This window comes from Cheilinus undulatus, linkage group 5 (assembly GCF_018320785.1).
Source record: "Cheilinus undulatus linkage group 5, ASM1832078v1, whole genome shotgun sequence".
NCBI lineage: Eukaryota > Metazoa > Chordata > Actinopteri > Labriformes > Labridae > Cheilinus > Cheilinus undulatus.
Window position 1 is genome coordinate 29467471 of NC_054869.1, and position 20128 is coordinate 29487598.

Here is a 20128-nt window from a genome sequence, read left to right on the forward strand (position 1 = left end):
GGGTGCATATGCACTAATGCTGACACATAAACACATGTATGCAATTCAATTGTGAGAGAGTGAAAGTTCATATTAAAGACATCAAAAAGAGCAAAATCATACATTCTTGTGAATAAAACTTCTTTTGTTGGGATTGAAGTCACTGAAAACGGATGAGGTCAGATGTCATGGTAACATGAACACAATAAGCCCACAGTAAAATAACCTATATCAGGTTTGTATTCATTGGAGTTTCATGTCAATGATTTTTACTCTAATTCTGGTAATTATAATCCTGAAACACTCTTTTAAACCCATGAAACCTGATCATCTATTTAGTGACAAAGGGCTTAGGTTAAAGAATGTAGAGCTGTGATTTGGGGGATTTTGAAATGGTTTTTAATGCACAGTCACAGATGCACATCTGTGAGAAACTCCATGTGTGTTTGTATGGAAGGCTTAAAAACTACACATTTTAGTGTGTTTTCTAGATAACATGGACTTAATGTCTATTTAAATAAACTTCTATCATTGAATGTAATTATGAAATTATTGTTGCAGTAATTTTACTTTAACAGAGCTTTTGCATTTTCAGTTCTGTAGTCAAAATGGTAAAATTTGCCTTTTTAAACTCAAGTGTGATCATTATTTGAAGTCAATTCAAAGTATTCAAAAGCACCAAGGAAAAAAAGACCAGTTGTTTGAAGCTACACAAATGTAAAGATGAAATGTCACAGCATTTAAAATCACAATATGAGAAATGAAAGCTTTTTAAATGTATATATGTCCCACTTTGTTTGATACTATCATTATTATCAACTTTCAGTTGTACACAACTACAAACATTTAAGTAATGAGTAAGACACTTCAAAATATATTTCTTTTGGCAATCAGACAGAAATAATCGTGTTTTTATTCAAAATTTAATTAGTTTAATTCAAATTTATTCAAACTCAATTTTTTGATTGGTGCATTCAGATCTTAGAAGTAAAAATCCACTATTTATTGCCTGATTGTTAGTCAATGGAGGTGCAAGTGCACAAGAGAAAATATTTAAGAATATTCACATTAGAGGTTATACAAGGGGAAATTGTGCATTTACCTGTTGCATTGTGGAAAAGGCACAAAAGGTTTTACATTATTGTCCTTTTTATATTTTTCCCTTCTCTAATGTGATTTACCAGACAAGCAGAGACAGTATTTTCAGCTTGCTCTCACTTTCTGCAGTTACTTGTCAGTGTAAATATTCTTTAGGTTGACACTCCAGTGTGAAAAGTTTTACTGTGACCCATTTAAAAGACAGAGAACACGTTTACACAATGAACGTCACTGATGATTTAATCTTAAACTACAGTCTCCTCTCTTCTCTAACTCAATGCACCAACGTCAGTGGAGAGTTATCACCTTTTTATCACCTCAATGAGAAACTTGTAAAACTCAAACACATACTGACCTTTTAGAGTCTGTTAACCTAAGACGTCGTGTGAGCTCACACACAAGATTTACAGGCAGACTGACAGACACCATCCCTATGCAGTGTTAACTACCTTTGACTTGACATAATTTAAGATGGCAACTTTTGATTTTAGAATTATCCAAAATACTCTTTATGTAATGTTCTAAATATATTTGGTTTATTCTTACACTAGGGATTTAACACCGTGATTTTGGTACTTTTGCTCCAGGGTCACCATAGTTTCCTAAATCCAGCGTTTCAGCTCAGGGTGATTCTGATAGTGGAGTAAACGGCGCCCTCTTGTGGCCAAACCTGATTAGTGCAAGTAACTTACAGCAGAAGTTCCCAAACTTCCCAGTCTGCGACCCCACAATAAGGGTGCCAGAGACCCGGCCCCCTACTGTATCTGAAGATGGTTGAAGCATAGTTAAACACAGCCTTGTCTCATGACCCCCACAGAGAGAACCACTGGCTTACCGCGCAGCAGATTGGTTTAGGGTCAAAATGCTCCCTGTATGAGTCTTATTTACATTTGATTGACCATAAAACAATCTGACAAATCTGAATGTTTCTTGTTGTCAACATCGGTATTTTTTCTTTAATGATTACGTTCTTGGTGTCTTTAATTAAAACAGGTCGAGGGTTTTGACTTCAAATAGTGGAGGCCAACTAGAAATCCCGTTTAATTTCCACGTTTCGTGAAGCCCAACAAAAGCTTTGATGCTCCGCAGCTAGAGACGTCACAGCGCATGCGTGCGGATACAATTCGTCTTTGACGTTCAGAAGCTCGAGAGGATGAAATCATTTTTATGAACGACCTTCAGAGCCGTGTCAAATTTTTATCTACACCCCACCTGTGAAAAACTACTGGTAATCGTAATGTAAGTTTGATTCTAGCCAACACAGTCCAACTAAATATTTCATTTTTATTAGTTTTGTTTAGGCTGTAGTTTAATTCGCTGAAGGTCAGTAACAAGTTAGCTGTTAAAATACGATACTACCTAGCTAGCTTATATATCAGTGACAGCTTGATGTTACCGTTAAAAATACATAAACCAACTGACAACCTTTTAAAGTAGTATTTCGTGTTTGTGCTATTTTGTTGTAACTGTTCTGTTATTTACTCCATTCTTTAATCCTAATTCACTATCAAGACACCGTTTATTTGACGTTGGCTAGTAAGAATTATATATCACTTGTTTTACTTTAAGTGTTTCTTTAATTGTATGCTGCCCTGCAGATTATTTATTAAACTTTCTAATATTAAAATGAAATGAAAGAATCAGTCTTTAATGATGCGAAATGTACAAATCAAATCATCTTTATTTTTAGTCATGATGATAAAATTCTATACTTTTATTGAAGAGAAAATTGAATGCAGTTTCCCCCTTTACCTCCACGCTGTGGTGTATGTACCACTCTGTTAACTGAAGATGAAGGCATTTCTTACACAACTGGTGACACTTGTTTGAAGAACTTAAATTTCCTTTAAAAATAGCTTTGTTAAAATAAACTGTAATCGATCATTTCCTTAGTATATACTTTATGTATTTGTATTTCCTTTCCATGATGTTCATAGGTCAGACATGGACAGCTGTTTTCCTGCTCCGATATTCTCTGCTAACAGATTTAAAGCTCTCAACTACATTTTTGAGGCAAGTTTAAGGCCCGTTACCTTTATCTTGGAGTCACAGTTGAGGGCAAAATTATTAGCCCCCCTTATGAAAATCTCACGTTTTTAAAAGAATGTCCCAAGTATTGTTAAATAGAGCAAGGCATTTTAATACCGCCTTTCCAAACATCCAAGTGTTATTTATTTTGTATGCTTACATTGTTTTACTTTGAACACAAAAAACAAAACTATTTCAAAGGGTTAGAATTATTATTTGTTTAGCCATAGCAAACCCGTTGTTATGCAATTATGTGCTTTAACTTTGTAATGCTTAAAGCTATTAAACTTAGGGTTATCTTCAGTATAAAAACTTCAATAACTGAGTTGTCACTAGAGAAAGCATCATGGCAAAAACCAAATAAATCAGTTTGGACTTGAGAAAAAGAGTTGCTGATACTCACAAAGCAGGAGAAGGATGTACAAAGCATTTCCAAGTGTCAAGAACTGGAGTGAGAAGAATCATGAAGTGGTAGGAAGAGAAAGATTTCAACTCCACTTCTGTATAAGAGACACCTAAAAGCTAGACTAAAGTGTGCTAAGGAAAACCTGAAGAAAGATTATGCATACTGGAAGCATTTTCTTTGGTCAGATGAGACTAAACTAGAGCTCTTTGGTCATAGAGACGTTGCTATGAACACCACCCCCACAGTGAAACAAGATGGTGGTGAGTATTATTCTCTGAGGATGCTTCAGGAGCTGTTTGGAAAATCTGTGTTAAAAATTCCTTGCTCTGTTTAACACACTTAGAAAGTGCTTAAAAAATGAAATTTTCATAGGGGCGCTAATAATTTCACGCTCATCTTTATATCATTAGCACAATAAGTTATGTTGACCTTATCTATTTCTTTTCTCTTTCTGCATTGATTTCAGATCAACACTAGTTTGAAAGTAATGAGGAACCTTCTGGCTCTACCAGCTCCTTATGTTGCCGATAGCACTGACCAGTACCCTCACAGTGGTAAACTGCCTGATGTCACTTACAGGATGCCATGGATCAGGGGTGAATAAGAGGGTTCAGTGGGACTGTAGAAACACTACAGTCTGTACTTTGATATGTTGTTTCAGTAAAGGTATTCATTAATTTCAACACAATATTTGGCCCATAATACACAGATGCTTATTCCATTTTGGGATAAATGCATAATTTTCAGGACTACAAACTTTCACTCATTTTCATTTTTTAAAAGAAAGAGTACAGATGTAAGTTGCTCATTCTAATGAGCTGAATATGTTGAATTTAGTGTCAGATTTTTTTCTATCAGTGTATTGATTAACAACCTGCTGATTAACTGTTGCAGCACCAGTTCCTTGGTCTTATTAAATGGCCTTTAAATATTAAACAGAAAAGAAAATGTGATTCAACTTTTTTTAGCTATTATTTTTGTACTCACTACAGGAAAGGTGATTTCTACCTGCAAACTCTTTGTCAGTGGTTCAGTGCTGGATGACCTGAGAGAAAAAATGCAACCAGTGAATTCACTTGAAAGGTTCTGTAAACAGACACACTATGCAACATTTTTATATTTGACATCTGATCTTGTATTGAGCTATTTAGAATAGCTGTCATCAGATGTTTCATTGAAATTTAGGTTTAATGTGACTCCAAGTGAGTTGAAAGGGGATGTGGAGGTGATACCCAGCTCTAATCCCGACTCCCTGACAGATCTAGACCTGGATGAGTTTGTTTGCCTGAATGAGTCATGGATCGATGATCCATGTCAGGAGTCATTTAAGAAGTGCACTACAGACCAGATGAAAACTGAAAATGACAAAGGTAACTTTAAAATGACATCAGCAGTGAAAAATATCTGCATTTGAGTCAGCATTTCATCACACAGTGTTTGACTGTTTCTCACAAAATGTCTGATTATTTCAAAGATCTTCTCCTGCCGGAAGTGCTCTTGGTTGTGAATTACCTGCCACAATTTAAGAGACATTTGCCCACATTAAAGGCCAAGCTCTCCCGACTGAGGACTCTACCTGTGGCTGACCCTCTGCTTAGCTCAACAGGTCAAACTATATCTGAGGACACCATATTCAGGTCTTTATGTATATACAACTGTGCGTTTCATATTTTTTAAGATCACAGCAATTTTTACAAACCAACAGTAAAAAGAACAAACTTATCAGCTTTTTTCTCCATTTATTTCCAAGTTTTTTCATGTTTCAACCGGTTGGACTGTAACTCTTTCAGACACTGTACACCTTATGAAAAACCTCCTGACATAAACACTCCTGACAATGAGACGTGTGCACACATTCTCGAAGAGTTTGGTAAAGAATCACTAATGCAGGAAAAGGTAAGTGAAAATTTAAAATGCCAAATTCTTGTGCATGAAATGATTTTAAAATACATTTTTTGTCTGTAGTCCCTGATGATGCCAGTTGTATTTGACACACTGAAACTGTGCCAAGAACACTACACTAAGTTTTCAAGCATCTGTGTTCATATGAACGTTGGCCCTGAACATCTGGATGAGCAATCTTCAGTCTTAGAGGAACTTTGTAAAGGTGAAGGCAAAATTATTGATTTTAAATCAAATAAAAAAACACTTAAGTTAAAAAGTAAGCCAACACACAGTTCTCGTTCTTCAGGAACCCTTTCAGATGTCCCAGCATCTGTGGAAATTTCCAACTTTGAAGAACCAGAGCAGTCCAGCAGAAATTTTGAGATAAGCAAAGGTCTCACAGAGCCAGATTTAGCAGGTAAAATTTGCAGAGAGCAATCAAAGGGGAAATGTGAATTTCTGTCGTACCATAGCTATATCAGCTGCATCCAGGAAACACAAACATTTACAACATCAGCCAACTTTTAACCAACGATTAACCCTTATAATCAGAATACCAGTTAGAGTAAATTTATGATGAACTCTTGACCGATCACACTTACTCATATGAAAGAATGCCCTCTGACAGTGATGTCCTATTGGATCATTTAATGTGATCCATAAATGTGTAAACAGAGATCATGTTTGAAAGCTGCACATTTTTGAAGCACTTCGTATTCTGCTCTTTAAAGTGTGGCATATGCTGTAAAGAAGTTGAATAAAATCCATATTTATGTATGTGAAATAAATTTCAGTTTAAAAAAAAACTTTTGAAGATCTAGTGAAAAAAATGTTTGCCTTGAGAAAGTTCAAACTGCAGAGGCATAAAAAATACTTTAAGAATCAAATCTAAATTCTGCAATATAAATGTATATGCTATTTATTAAAGTGGGAATATAACTCACCTTTACAAGTATGTCCATGCTGCTGCTTATTGTTTACACTTGATATTATTCTAAGGCCGTTTGATGCTTCCTACTGAACTGGAGCTAGATGTCACTTTTACTGCAACTCCAGACCGGACCAATCAAACCCAGATCTGTCTGTCTACATGTGAACTCAAGAGGCAGGAACTGTCCCCACTCTGCAAACGGTGAGTGATGATACCAGATCACTGTGTGGTCGAACCGCTGGTGCAACAATCATCAAGTTTACTGCAAGTTTATTTTCGCACATTTTGTAAGTACTAGGCATGAACATGGATCATTTTTTATGTTAATTTCTCTGAAAGTTAGTGGGCAACTTTTTCAGAATCAAGTTTTAAATTATTCTCCAATATGTGAAAAGCATTAATTTTTAATCTGTTCTACTTTTAGAAGAGATGACTGACAGATTAGTAATGCGGTGGGATGTAATTTGAGTGTTATTCCTAATAGAAAAAAACAGCTGTAACACTAACAATTGTTATGTAGGTCTTTGTTGTCAGCTGGAGCTCAAAAAGAGATGAAGGTGGCACTTTGGAAGGCAGAGAAACATCCAACCTTTGTGGTGGGCTTTCTGTTGACAGGTAACATCAGCTAAGCTCTAATGTTTGTGCCTTCTCAGAGATCCATCTTTGTTATTAATATTTATTAAAATTTCTACATTCAATCAAACATTGTTCATTTGAGAACTTTAATCAAAGCACCATCTAATCCTGCTTTGATTGAACTAATAACGGTATCAGGGGCATGAAGCTTAACTGCTAACCAGTATGATGGATGTAATGAAAAACATGGGCAGAGATTAAAGTGTTATTGCTCATGTCTTGAAGAGCTGCTTTAAGCGCAAATGACCAGCAGATGTCACTCTGTCTCTTAAATTCAATGCTCTGAAGATTCAAATTTGATCTCAGCACAAACAAAAAGCTTTCATGGTTTATATATGAATTGTCTGATGCAGAGATTTCAACTCTTGATAGGACTGAATCTTTGCTTTCTGCACAGAAGACCAGCTGACCACAGCTCTTTCAGTTGTTTACAGTGCCTCTTTAAGAAATAAACATGATGTTATTGTCATGATTTTGTTCCAAATGGTGAATTTTTGACACAACAACAATACTTATAATTTTGCTAGTTAGTAATTAATTTAACTTTAATTTTTTCAGTCACATGCTGTTTGTCTGAACTGTTTTAACACTCTGCATATTTCTGAACTTTGATCATCAATGAGTGTTTGACATCAGTTGAATCCAAGTCTATGGTTTAAAATCAGTCCCGCTTTTTTTTCCTTTCTAGAGCCCCATAGTGATGAACCTGCTGTCATTTACCAGCCTCTGTCTGAGGCCTTGAAAGTCATGAAGTTAGAAAATCAAAGTATTATCAGTGCTGGTGACAAACTGCTGTCAGAGATGAGTACAGAAGAGTCACAGGTGAATCTGTACAGCTATCGTGAGTTTACAGAGAGTATCAGGTCTGAGTTTCCTTCCAAAGAGCAAGAGGAGACGGAGGATTTCCAAAGACTGTCACTTGAACATGTGGAGCGTAAGTAACTCAGAGATTCTGTTTATTATTCAGGGGCATCAAATGTGTGGTGTATTAGAGGGTGAAATGGCAATATTCAAGATACAATGATGAATTCTACATGTGTATGTATATTTCTTTTAACAGTAAAAAGAGTTAAAAATTCTACATTTTTTTGTTAGTGGGGTTATGGAGTCTTGATTGTTAGCATAGGAAGTGCTCTGGTTTATGTTTAGGATTTTTCTCAAGCAGTCTTACATATCAGCAGACATGATGTCTACACGACTCTTCTAAAAATATTCCTGTTCTATTGTCTGAGTATGTCTTGGCATTGAAATAATGAGGAGGAGTAGTGTGGGATGTTTTGGACATTTTGTTATGTATAATACATTTTATAGAGATAAAAAGTTCATTTGAAGATTAACAAAAAAAGCAAATAATTGTAACCCAAAAGTTTTTGCAGTTTATGTTTAGCTTCAAACTTGTTTAATTGTTTTTAAGCATTAAAATTATCAGACTATTGCTGCAGATTTCTAATGTATCATCTTTCCCTCTGGTTTCAGTCACAGAAACATTCAGCCTGATCATCCCAACTAAAAAATCACCTCATGTCAAGAAATCTGAAACAGCTCCTCTTCAGACTGAAGTTACTGCAGACTTCAGCCTTCAAAGAGATTCAATGACCTATACTTCACAGAACACCTTTTTGTTGCAGCCTGTCAACAGAGATAATAAAGAGGTTAAACATGCAGCTAACTACAACACCAAAGATCAACAAGAAAGGCTCTCCGAGGTTTCAACCATGTCTTCAGCTCATAAGAGTAGCATCAATATAGTGAGTGATGACTTTAAGATAGAGCAGAGCACCCACACCCTTCAGCAGGCAGCTTCCCCCAGACTGAACCTCAGGGACAATCCCAGAGGTCCATCAGCTACGAGACGTCCCCCTGAGAAGGACTCAGACCCGCTGTACGCATTCATGACGCTCAGATCTCAGCAGACAGCTCCAGCTGTTGGAGCGACTCAGAACTCAGTCAACACTTCAGGTAGACTGCTGTTGCTACGGTGGATGATCTGGTTCAAGTGGAAAGATCATATTTACAAGTACATCATAACACCAATTTTGTCAGTCTTACTTTAAAAAATCTATTTATCTTTTGTGTTCACTACATGCATTTCATAAAAAATATCAATTACACCCTGAAAAGACAGGTTATATTTGATGAACATGGGTGTAAAAATGTCAAAATCACCCATCAGTTATTTTGTGATCATCAGGTTTAGCCTATAAAGAAATGTCAATTTTGGAGGATTTCATTATAACGCATTTAGCGAAGTAAAAATAAGCCTTTATGTAATGAGGTCAGTGAATGCCAAGTTTTAGATAGACTCTAAATGGTGGCGCCCCCTTGTGGTCAAATTAAGAAAATAGACACCTAATGCAGACACTAATGAAGTTTAACTTTAAATGATGATTTCATTATTAATGTTATCAGTTTGTGATGGATTGAATGATAACAGTTATCAGTACCATGAAAAATAAAATAATGTAGAGCTTAAAAATAAAATGATCAACTGACTGATGCTGTTGAATAAAAATAAATTAACTATGTTTTAAACTGTTTACTCACTTTGAAACTAAACGCTTTAGGATAAATTAACCTGAAAAAGAATCTACTGATTTGGTTGAAGTAACCAATTATTGATTTACTCAACAGATAAAAATTATTTGTACTTTTTAATCAGAGTTCTTACCTGCTCAGTATTTTGTGACTTGTAGATGTTGAACTTCCTAATCCTACTTTATCTCTATTTCTTCAGCACCAAAGGCAGAGAAACAAACCTCACCTAAACTGCACCCTCTTCTAGAGCCAGAGCAGATATCAGACAGAAGGCCAATGCACATGTACAGGGCTGTGTCAGGAAATGCTAGCAGAGGGCAGAAAGCAGCTTTTGAGTCAACAAGTCAACACATCAATCATCCCTTCAGTCAGGAGAACAGAGTAATACCTGTTCAAGCTACAGGTATGATGTAATCTCAGCACACTCAGTTGAAATATACTAAAACAATGTCTTCATAGTCTGACTTAGAAATGTGTTTCAGGGAATATCAGAAGTGTCTGATATTCCTTTTAAAGTCCCTGTAAAGAGTTAAAAAATCTTTCTTTTAGGTTTTTTGGATGATGGGCCACTGAGAACCACCAGGACAAATTTCAGTCATGGGAAACATTTCTAAGTTTATAAAATAAAATAAAAAAGTAAGGCAGTAAAATCTGCTCTAGGACTGTGTGGGCATGTTGGTTAAATGAGCTGAAGCCACATCCACCCACGAGGAATATGATCTACTCAAATTTTGAAAATGCTCCTTATCAGAAGAGGCTCTGTGCCAGAGCAGAAAGACAGAAGTTTAAGATTAAACTGACTGTTTCCTGGAACATATCTTTTGATTATGACACTTTTAATGACCCGTAGGCCATTATAACTGATAGATTTGGGAAACTGACCTCACAACAAAAACACAGCATGTAGCTGGCCGTAAACTTTCAGTTACCTTTCATAACCTCAGACAGTAACATGAGCAAACAAAAGACTGTACTGAGATAAACGGCTTGGTGATTTTGTATCTTTGCAGCGTTAGGGGAAGGGGTAATTACCCTTCAAGACTGGTGATGTTATGGGCTCAGAAATTTTTCTTGTCAAATAAAACCAAGCCAGGAAAGAGGTGAACAACTTTCTAACAGTCTATATCAAAAATTTAGTCACACACAGATCTCAGTGTTTTCACGTGTTTACAGCAACCTTATTCCAACATATGAAGAGCGTTAGGTCACAAAGTTTGGATTTCACTTTGCAGGGACTTTAAAATATATGTTCTCTCACTGTCCTTCAGACAGCCAGCAGCATGCCTACTTGGAGCTGCTTGCCTTCACTCAGCCATGTTTGAGCTCAGCCAGGCAGCTGGGACTTAACGTCCCAGCAGGGGGGGACTTCAGATGGCTGGCCCCTGACCAAACCCACTTCCTCCTTAAGCAGCAGGAGAAGGCGCTCCACAGGACACACGTACAGAACACAGAGCTGGTCAGAGGTACTAAGTGTTTCATCATACAGACACATTTGTACAACGTTGTATGTACTTTGGTAATGAGACACAAATCCACATTAGAGACAATGTCAAATCTTACTGCTGGTTTTGGGTTGTATGCAGATCAGGATCTTCTGTTTAACAAGGCAGCTCTGATTCATGCACTGGTGATGTGCAAGGAGCTGCTACTGAAGTGTAACCTCAGTACTGCACTGGGTCAGTAAGGCGGATTTTTAAGACTTTAAAACTTTGATTTCATTACTTAAAACAAAAGTACTTTTGCTGTCATCTATTAGGCATTTCCTTGATAGTATGTGAGTGACTTTAGGTATGACAGACAACACAGAACCATAAATATATTTAAATAAAATAATTGAAAAAACAATGGTTACATAGAGTTAGTTTGTGCATATGAACCTGTTTAGCTTCAGGAGAAGATGTGACCATGTAAAACCCCATCACTTACACTAATGACATCAGAATTTGTGTCTGCAGGGCCTTTAACTTCAGTTGTAAGGATTTTCATGTTTGTGATCCTGATTCACTGGTGTGCATTAACATGATTGTGTAACATACAGTCACTGATGCCTCTTTATGTATGTACTTAAGACTACCTTACCCAGGCAGCTGAGACATGTGCAGAGCAGAATCTGCAGCAGCTGGTTAAGAGGCTACAGATTATCCTTCATCTCAGTCATAACAATAAGGAGCCAAACCTGAAACTGCTGGAACTGCAGCAGCTGCTGGCTGAATGGCTGCACGACAGGAAAGAACAGAAAACCATGAACAAAGTCAGCATCACGTCATATTCTACATGATTTATTGACGATTAAATTTTCTACTACTTATTTAAGCATGTCCTCATATTTTGTTTTTCTATCTTATTTAAAGTTTCAGTGTTCATTCATGTGATTTTTGACACCTGGTTGTATCTGTTTCCCTGTAGATTCTTGTCATGATGTCAATTGACTCTGATGAACACAGATCTACAATAATCAGCAGCTTGAGCCAAATGACTGGTGAGAGACTCTTACTCTTTCAAGCCTAGTTTGAAGCCTGAAATGATTAGGTCTCTTCCCCAAGCTATTTAATTTTGTAACCACTTCGAAAGTTTCTGGTGACAAAGTGTTACGTTTTTCACTGCTTATCCTGTCCTATATACAGTGCATACAGAAAGTATTCAGACCCCCTTCACTTTCAGTCGATAAAAACATTTTTATTCTCATTTATCTACTCTCAGTGCCCTGTAATGACAAAGTGAAAACTTTTGTTTCTAAATTGAAATCAATTCAAAATATAAGACTGAACTATCACATTTACAAAAGTATTCAGACCCTTTTCAAAAACACTTAATATTTAGCTCAGGTTCCTCCCATTTCTCTTGATTATTACTGAGATGGTTCTACACTTTGATTGGAGACCTCCTGCTGTAAACTAAATTGATTTGACATCATTTAGAAAGGCTCACGCATCTCTCTATAAAAAGCCTCACAGCTAACAATGTATATCAGAGCAAAAACAAAGCCATGAGGTCAAAGGAACTGCCTGTAGAGCTCAGAGACAGGATTGTTGTAAGGCACAGATCTGGGAAGGCTACAAAAAATATGCTGCACCAAAGGTTACCAATAGCACAGTGACATCCATGATTCTCAAATGGAAGAAGTTTGGCACAACCAGGACTCTTCCAAGAGCTGGTCACCCGACCTAACAGAGCGATCAGAGGAGATGGGCCGTAGTAAGAGAGGCGACCAAAAAACTCGATGGTCACTCTGAGCTCCAGAGATCCTGTGTGGAAATGGAACAAAGTTCCAGAAGGACAACCATCACTGCATCCATTCACTGATACCGGCTTATGGCAGAGTGGCTACACAGGAGCCTCCCCTCAGTGTAAAACACATGAGAGCCCACTTGAAGTTTGCAAAAAACTCAAAATGAAAGTCATGTGGGCTTTCATGTGTTCTACACTGAGAAAAAGATTAAGGAAAAGCAGAAAATCCTCACATTTAAGAAGACAGAATCATTAAATGTTTTACAAATGCCAAAACATTTTATTGGTTCTTAGACCATCATTTCCTCTTTGAATGAGAGTAAACTCAAACAGGTTCTTTTTCATAACCTTAGTGTATTTTTTATGGGCAAAAAGATTAATTTATTAAGTCTCCTGTCATTAAAGCTCATAAAAATACAGTAAATTAAAAGAAATATTGAAATTTGAGTTAAAGAAGAAAATGACTAGAAACAAAAGCTAAAGTATCTCATGCTGTAATTAAGAAATGTGAAACCGCTGCTACCAGTATATTAAATATCTGTGAAACTGAATGTTATGACTTAAAAAAGAACCCTAAAGCCAATTTGGTATTGGACTAGGAATATCTGGAAACAAACTCAACAATCTTTGCAACATTTTTTGCAGTAATTGAACACGAGTAGTGCATGCTGTATGCGTCATAAAGTTATGAATGTTTGTTTCTCGCTCCAAGTGCAGCTGTGACTGCAGTTCTCCCTGAGGAGAAGAAGAAGAAGCTCAATGGTGCCCAGGTTATCAGCAGGTAGAAATTTGTCAATTCACTAACAAAATCACGCCAATCATGAAATGGATTTAAGTATTGATGACAAGAGAAGTTTAAATGAAGAGAAAACTTAAGGATGAGGGGATTTGAAAGCAGAGTCAGAGGAGTCAGTTTGCACGCAATGTATTTATCTAGCATACTCTGCATACATCACATCCTAAATCTGTGATGCTTCTTTAATATTTTGGGAGGAACAATCATAATACACATGCCTTATTAAACAAGAGGATTAGAGAAGTATGTCAGACTAATACAGAGATTAGTCATAGTGGAATAAATGTTTGCTATGCTGTGTAAGAGGGAATATTTCAAGCTGTGATGAACAAAATGTTGTTTTCACACTCCCATCCTGTATCAGCATGCACGAGAGTGTGTGTGTCGTGGTGTATGAGCAACATGTGGGCCCCGATTTCCCCTGGAAGTGCTTCTCCCTGGTGGTGGAATATGACCATCCAGGCCAGTCACCGTGGGAAACAGTGTGCAGAGAAAGGGGAATCAGTCACCTGACTTTCAACACAATCATCTCTCACACTGGTCAGCTACCAACAAAAATCCACTTTATAGTATCGTCTTATGGGGTATCTTTTCTGCTAAATAAATATACGTATGTGCTTTTCACAGAGGACACAGAAGCAGCCTTGTGGCGCCTGGAGGACAACCTGTCATATGTGTTGTTTGTGACTGAGAGGCTTCTCAACTGTCCACTTTTGCTGCAGACCCTCGAATCAGGGTACATTTTTATATCCAGTCTAATAAAAATTATATTTATCTTTAACGATGACATACAGGGATACATAAATGCAAGATGAGGGCTAATGGGACATTTCTAAATACTTCTGTAAAAAAATCCCTGGAAAAAGTAGTGTTTGGTCACACCTAATGGGATTAAATAGATTTCAACTTTGTCAACTAAGTGTTAGGAAAATGTTAAAACAAATTCTGAAATTATTTGTTTTGTTTACTAAGCCATTCCTGTAGGACAGCAACACACCAGAATGTTGACAGTTCATTTAAAGTCCCTCACACCTCACAATGAAACACTTTAAAGTCTGAAAAAAACTTCCTCTTATCTTACTTCATTTATCAACTTAACCAGTGACTAATACTGCCTAGGCTGGGGGTTGCTATGGCGATCAACTAGCCTGTTAAAAAACACTGCCTGAGCCTTTTCTACACTTGCATCCAGGCAGGATTTCCTCAGACAATTTTAGAGGCGCAAATCAGTGCCGCTTCACAAAAATGTTTCCACCATGACTTGCTGGTGATGCTAAGGTGTCATTTAAATGCTATATGGTGTTAAAAGGGAGGGGGTGTGGTTTTTTTTATAGGTTTAATATAACTGTGCTGGAGAGGAGCCACTGTCCCTCCTTACAGATGCTTGGAGGGACCCATCAGTACGCTGTGATCACTGTGAATGAAAGCACTGCCATCGTCATTCAGGTACAAAGACACTTGGTGCATTTATCAAAGGAAACATGCACGAACCCACACAGTGTAATATATAATTCCCCTAAACATGTATCTCACTCTGCTGAGCTTCTTAGGTATTGCATATATGCTGCAAAAATATAATCCTGACAGCAATGACTTACACCTAAATCAGCTTCTGTGTGTGTGTTTTTTTGGTCTGTGTGCAGGAGGAGGATGAGCTCTGTCAGGAGCGAGCCAGTGAGCGGGTAGTGATGCGATTGACCGCTCTGTCTCTGCAGTACAATTGCTGCTGGCTCATCCTGCACTGCCCAGACAGTCCGGGAGGAGGGTGAGTCAACACACACACATATGTATACATATGCACACAAACATGGCAGTCAGTCAAAACATATTTTGTGGACATTAACTCATATAAAATGTTTCTGTTTGTACAGATTTTCCAGTGAAGCCTTCAGTAACTTGGTGTTAGTTTATTCCTCTCTGGTCTTGTTCAGTATGAAGTCAGAGGATCTAGATGTGAAGGTAAAACACATGCCTAACTTAATTTTCTCCTCTGAGCTGTACCTTTATTTTAAAGTTTGTTTTGTTGTCACATTAGAGAAAAACAGTACTTAAGTGAAGCCTTCTTCTTCTGCATATGCCAGGTGCTGATTGTGTCTGAGGTGGTGGAAGTGGCTAAATGGATCAGCCAGATCTGCTTCCACAGCCTGATGGCCAGTGACAGGGACCCTGCTGAATACCTGAGCAAAGACTGGCTGACTGTGATCCCCTCAGAGGTGATTTATCATCAGAAAGTTGCAAAGACTAGTCTTATATTTGGTTTGCTCTTTTTTAAATTTAACTTAGCTAAACTAGTGCAGGACAAAGGTTAGGTTAAACATTTGGGGTCTGCTGATATGACACAAACTTGAATTTTTTTAAAAATATTGTTTAATGTGCTAACCTGCCATTTTTCTTTCTCCAGGAAGAAAAGTGTTTGTGTCAGTTTCCGTGTATTAATCCTCTCGTCAGTCAGTTGATGCTTAGTAGAGCACCAACCTTTCAGTGGCTCCTGGGGGCCCCTCTGTCTCAGCTGCAAGAGCTGCTCCCTGAGGTGCCGCATAAAGTCCTCAAGGTAATTCAAGATATATACATTACATAAAATGCACTAGGGATACAGCACATATGAAAAGTATTCACCCCCTAGGATGTTATATTCTTTCATTAATTTTATAACTCAATCATGGTCCATTTAATGTGGCTTTTTTGGCACAGAAAAATCACAAAAAAACTATTTAATGTCAAAGTGAAAACGGATTTCTACCAAGTAATGTCAATTACATAAAAATATGTAAGGTAAAATAAGTGATTGCATAAATACTCAACCACTCTAAAGTGAGTGACCTAATTCAACAGAGGTCAAGCTAATTAGTGCTTGTAGTCTCACAGTTAGGGAAATGGGGATCACCTGAGTGCAGTGAATGTGTCTCAAGTTATTGTAGTATAAAGTCACCTGTGTCTGGAAGGTCCAGTCTCTGGTTAATCAGTATTTCTGGCTGCCATTACATCATAAAGACAAAAGAACATTGTCATGTCAGGGGATGGATACAAAAAAAAATCCAAGGCACTGAACATCTCTCAAAGTTCAGTTAAATCCATTATTAAGAAATGTCGGAAATATGGCACATGTGTAAATCTGCCTAGATTAGGCAGTCTTCACAAACTGAGTGGCTGTGCAAGAAGGAGACTAGTGAGAGAGGTCACCAGATACCTATGACTACTCTGAAGGAGTTACAAGCTTCAGCAGCTGAGATGGGAGAGACTCTGCATACAACTGTTACCCGGGTTCTTCACCAGTCAAAGCCTTAAGGGAGAACGGCAACGAAAAAGCCACTGTTGAAAAAATTCATTAAATCTCAGTAAGAGTTCACCAAAAGGCATGTGGGAGACTCCATGGTCAAGTTTTTAGTCATCAGATTAGAAGATATGTTTGGTTGACACCAAACACCCCACATCACCACAAACACACCTTCCCCACTGTGAAGCACAGTGGTGGCAGCATCATGCTGTGGGGATGCTTCTCGTCAAAATATAAGAAAATTGTGGAGAATAATGTTATTCATTTTGCAAGAGAACTACGGCTTTGGAGAAAATTTAGTTTCCAGCAAGACAGTAATTCAAAGCATACAGCGACAGCTACACAGAAAGGGTTTTAAGACAACAAGGTGAGTGTCTGGAGTGGCTGAATCAAAGCCCAGACCTCAGCCCAATATAGAATTTGTGGCTGGACTTGAAAAGGGCTGATCACACCCCATCCCTGTGCAACCTGACAGCTTAAGCAAGTTTGCAAAGAAGAATGGAGTTAAATTTCAGTGTCCAGATGTGCAAGCCTGACTGAGACCTATCCACACAGACTCAGTGCTGTGACTGCAGCCAAAGGATCTACTAAATACTGACTTGAAGGGGGTGAATATTTATGCAGTCAGTTATTTTACACTACATATTTTTATTTAATTGACATTACTTTGTAAAATCTGTTTTACTCTGATGTCAAAGAGGTTTTGGCCAAACCTTTTTTTTTAATTAATTATATTGACCATGACTGATTTATAAGCTCAATACAAGGTTTAAGCATCTAAGGGGGTGACTTCTTTTTATAGGCACTGTAAATACCCCATAGCTATGTACATTTAGACCACATTATGAGTGCATATTTGCGTAACACAAATAACAGCAAATAAAGTTTAAAAACCCATGAATATAAACAAATCATTTTCATGTTTGAATGTTTGGCTCTACTCCCATCATTAACCATAAAATGTTTATTTTGTAAAAGCTCCAACAGGTTGCTTTTTAATAAAATGCATTCTATGTCAGTCACTCCTTATCACTTTTGTATATCAGTGAGATTCTTATTAGATTCTTGGTACTTTATTGTTACACCTACATTTATCTTTAAGAGCCACACAAACACAACTGTCATGATAAGTTGTCCAAGTAAAGACTTAATAAGCAATAAAACTTCATTCTGGTACAACTAAAGTCATGGCAGCTGTAGTATTATGGCTAATGAACAAATGTTAATATTTTAATGTTTATGTGAATGAAAAGTGCTTAGTGCTCTGTGCTGATATTTTTTAAACATATAAATAATTAGAAATTATTTCAGCAAAATTTATCAAAACTTTCTGAGCCTTTTCAGCAGATTTTGATATCGGTCACTGTAACCGTATGAAATCAGAATATCTTTAAATCCTCAGTCTCAAAGTTCTAAGTAACAATTTCTAATTCAGTTCATCATAAGTCCAGCAGTGTAACAGTCAAAAATCAACAATCACATGGCAAAGAAAGCAGCGCCCCCTAATATTTAAGAGGCTAATATCAACAATTTATGAAACTTGAAATATTTAAGAAACAAATCAGTACTTATATGATTGATTGACTAATGTCAGCTTCCCCTCCAGTTACAATAACTTTGTCCTTCAAGATGGTCAAAATCAGTTATGTGCTTCATTTGTAGTTTAAGTGCTGTATAAAAGTAAATTTCAATCTTTTATGGACTTCTTTTGTCTTTCCTCCTGTTTTTAGCTGTTCAGTGAAACCTCCTCCCTGTACACAACCACAGAACTAAATCAGGTAGTCATCACTGAGTCAAACCAACAAACCAGACCCCCAAACAGCCCCTGGACCACCACCTCTGGCCCCGGGCAAGTAAACTGTGATCCACTGCCAAGAACCCCCATTAGCCCCTATCTAGATTTTCCCTGTAGGGACAACCGCTTCCAGTTCAGTGTAGATGGGGGCTTCTGTGAACTGGACTCAGACTTATCAAGGCAGAATGGGAACTCAGATTTCAGACTCAACCTAAGTTCCTCCTTTAGCAGCCCTGAAGTTCACCTCCAGGAGAGATGGAGAAGCAGAGATCCATGGAGAGAGGAGGATAGAGGCTGGATGGAGGTGGAGTTTTCAGGCTGGAGAGGCAGAGCTGGAGCAGTAGGGAAAGCTGTAGAGAGAGCTAATGACAAGTGGACCCCAACAAAGCCGGGTGGTCTTTTTAACCTGAGCTCTGTGTTGGAGTACAGCCCGGCCATGCAGCAGCCTGTGGCTGGACACGTAGCCACTTACTCTATGGTCTACCACAGCCTCCAGGATCCCAGCAGCCACTGCAAGTTGTACCCGCCTGCAGAGGCTACAATTTGGGGTCAAAGCAGCTTTGCCAACAGTGGAGAAATGACGACAGCATCAGCTAACTACGGCTCTAGATGCTGGTTAGGACAAGAGAGGAAGAGGAGCAGCGAGGTGGCAGGTTTAGTGGGAACAGGTGTGTGATTAATGCCCACTAAGGTCCATGTGAGGTTTTGTGGTCCATGTCTGATTAAAAATTGGAGACTGTGAACAAGAAGTGGACAGTCCTCTTGAGATTTTTGTAATGGTAGATACAAGAACACACAATTTTGTTGTCAGGATTTTAAAATAGTTAAAGTTTTTGCTAAAAATGTGTTGGTCTGTGTTAACTCTTTGTGAAGCTTTATAAACTGATTCAGACATATCTTTGTGTTTTTACAGTGATGACTCCGCTAAAGAAAGGAAGACTAAGCTATGAGAAGGTTCCTGGCAGAAGTGACGGACAGACGAGGTTAAAATTATTTTAGTCGTGATGTTTCATTCCTGTATTCTGCTGGTGAATACCAGAGAAAAAAAAAGCTCCAAGTTTTCACAAACCGTCTTATTGCAAAGTTTAACTTCCAAGTTTGGATTTAAATGAATACAGTTTCACATTTAGAGAAATACGGTAAATTTAATAAGCATTGGCTCTGTCACCTATTCTGTTTTTCTTTTACTGACAGGGAAAACTAATGAAACTGCTGTTTAGTGTAGTTGCTCTTAACACACAAAAAACTAGCTGTTGTTTTTATTATCATCTAAACATTTTTAATATTAAAAACATGTTTATTTATGAATTTTGTACTTATTTCTTATTAAAGTTCTTAACTTTTGTTACCCTTGTATTTCTCAAGTGTCCTGCACGTTGTACTTATTCAAAAATACCTTTAGGTGTAAAGGCAGATAATACCAATATAAGCAGTTGATGGAATTAAATAAAAAGTTATATTTGTTGAAAATACTGCACACTGCTTCATGTCACATAAAAATGTTTTATATTATCATATGTCCATCCTGTAACCACATA

General features: G+C 37.5%; 1 protein-coding gene across 1 annotated transcript; it reads left to right on the top strand.

The window, feature by feature from the left end:
- Positions 1–3021: 3021 nt before the first annotated feature.
- LOC121509754 (protein shortage in chiasmata 1 ortholog) lies at positions 3022–19589 on the top strand. Its single transcript, XM_041787415.1, has 27 exons — positions 3022–3090; positions 3978–4107; positions 4504–4594; positions 4697–4881; positions 4986–5148; positions 5302–5407; positions 5477–5618; positions 5703–5813; positions 6395–6527; positions 6847–6941; positions 7651–7896; positions 8439–8921; positions 9697–9900; positions 10766–10960; positions 11081–11173; positions 11567–11748; positions 11904–11968; positions 13429–13506; positions 13886–14061; positions 14149–14257; positions 14856–14967; positions 15165–15286; positions 15393–15480; positions 15603–15734; positions 15923–16072; positions 18526–19258; positions 19504–19589. Exons 1-27 carry the CDS (start codon positions 3022–3024, stop codon positions 19587–19589), a joined length of 4479 nt encoding a protein of 1492 aa, XP_041643349.1.
- Positions 19590–20128: the final 539 nt, after the last annotated feature.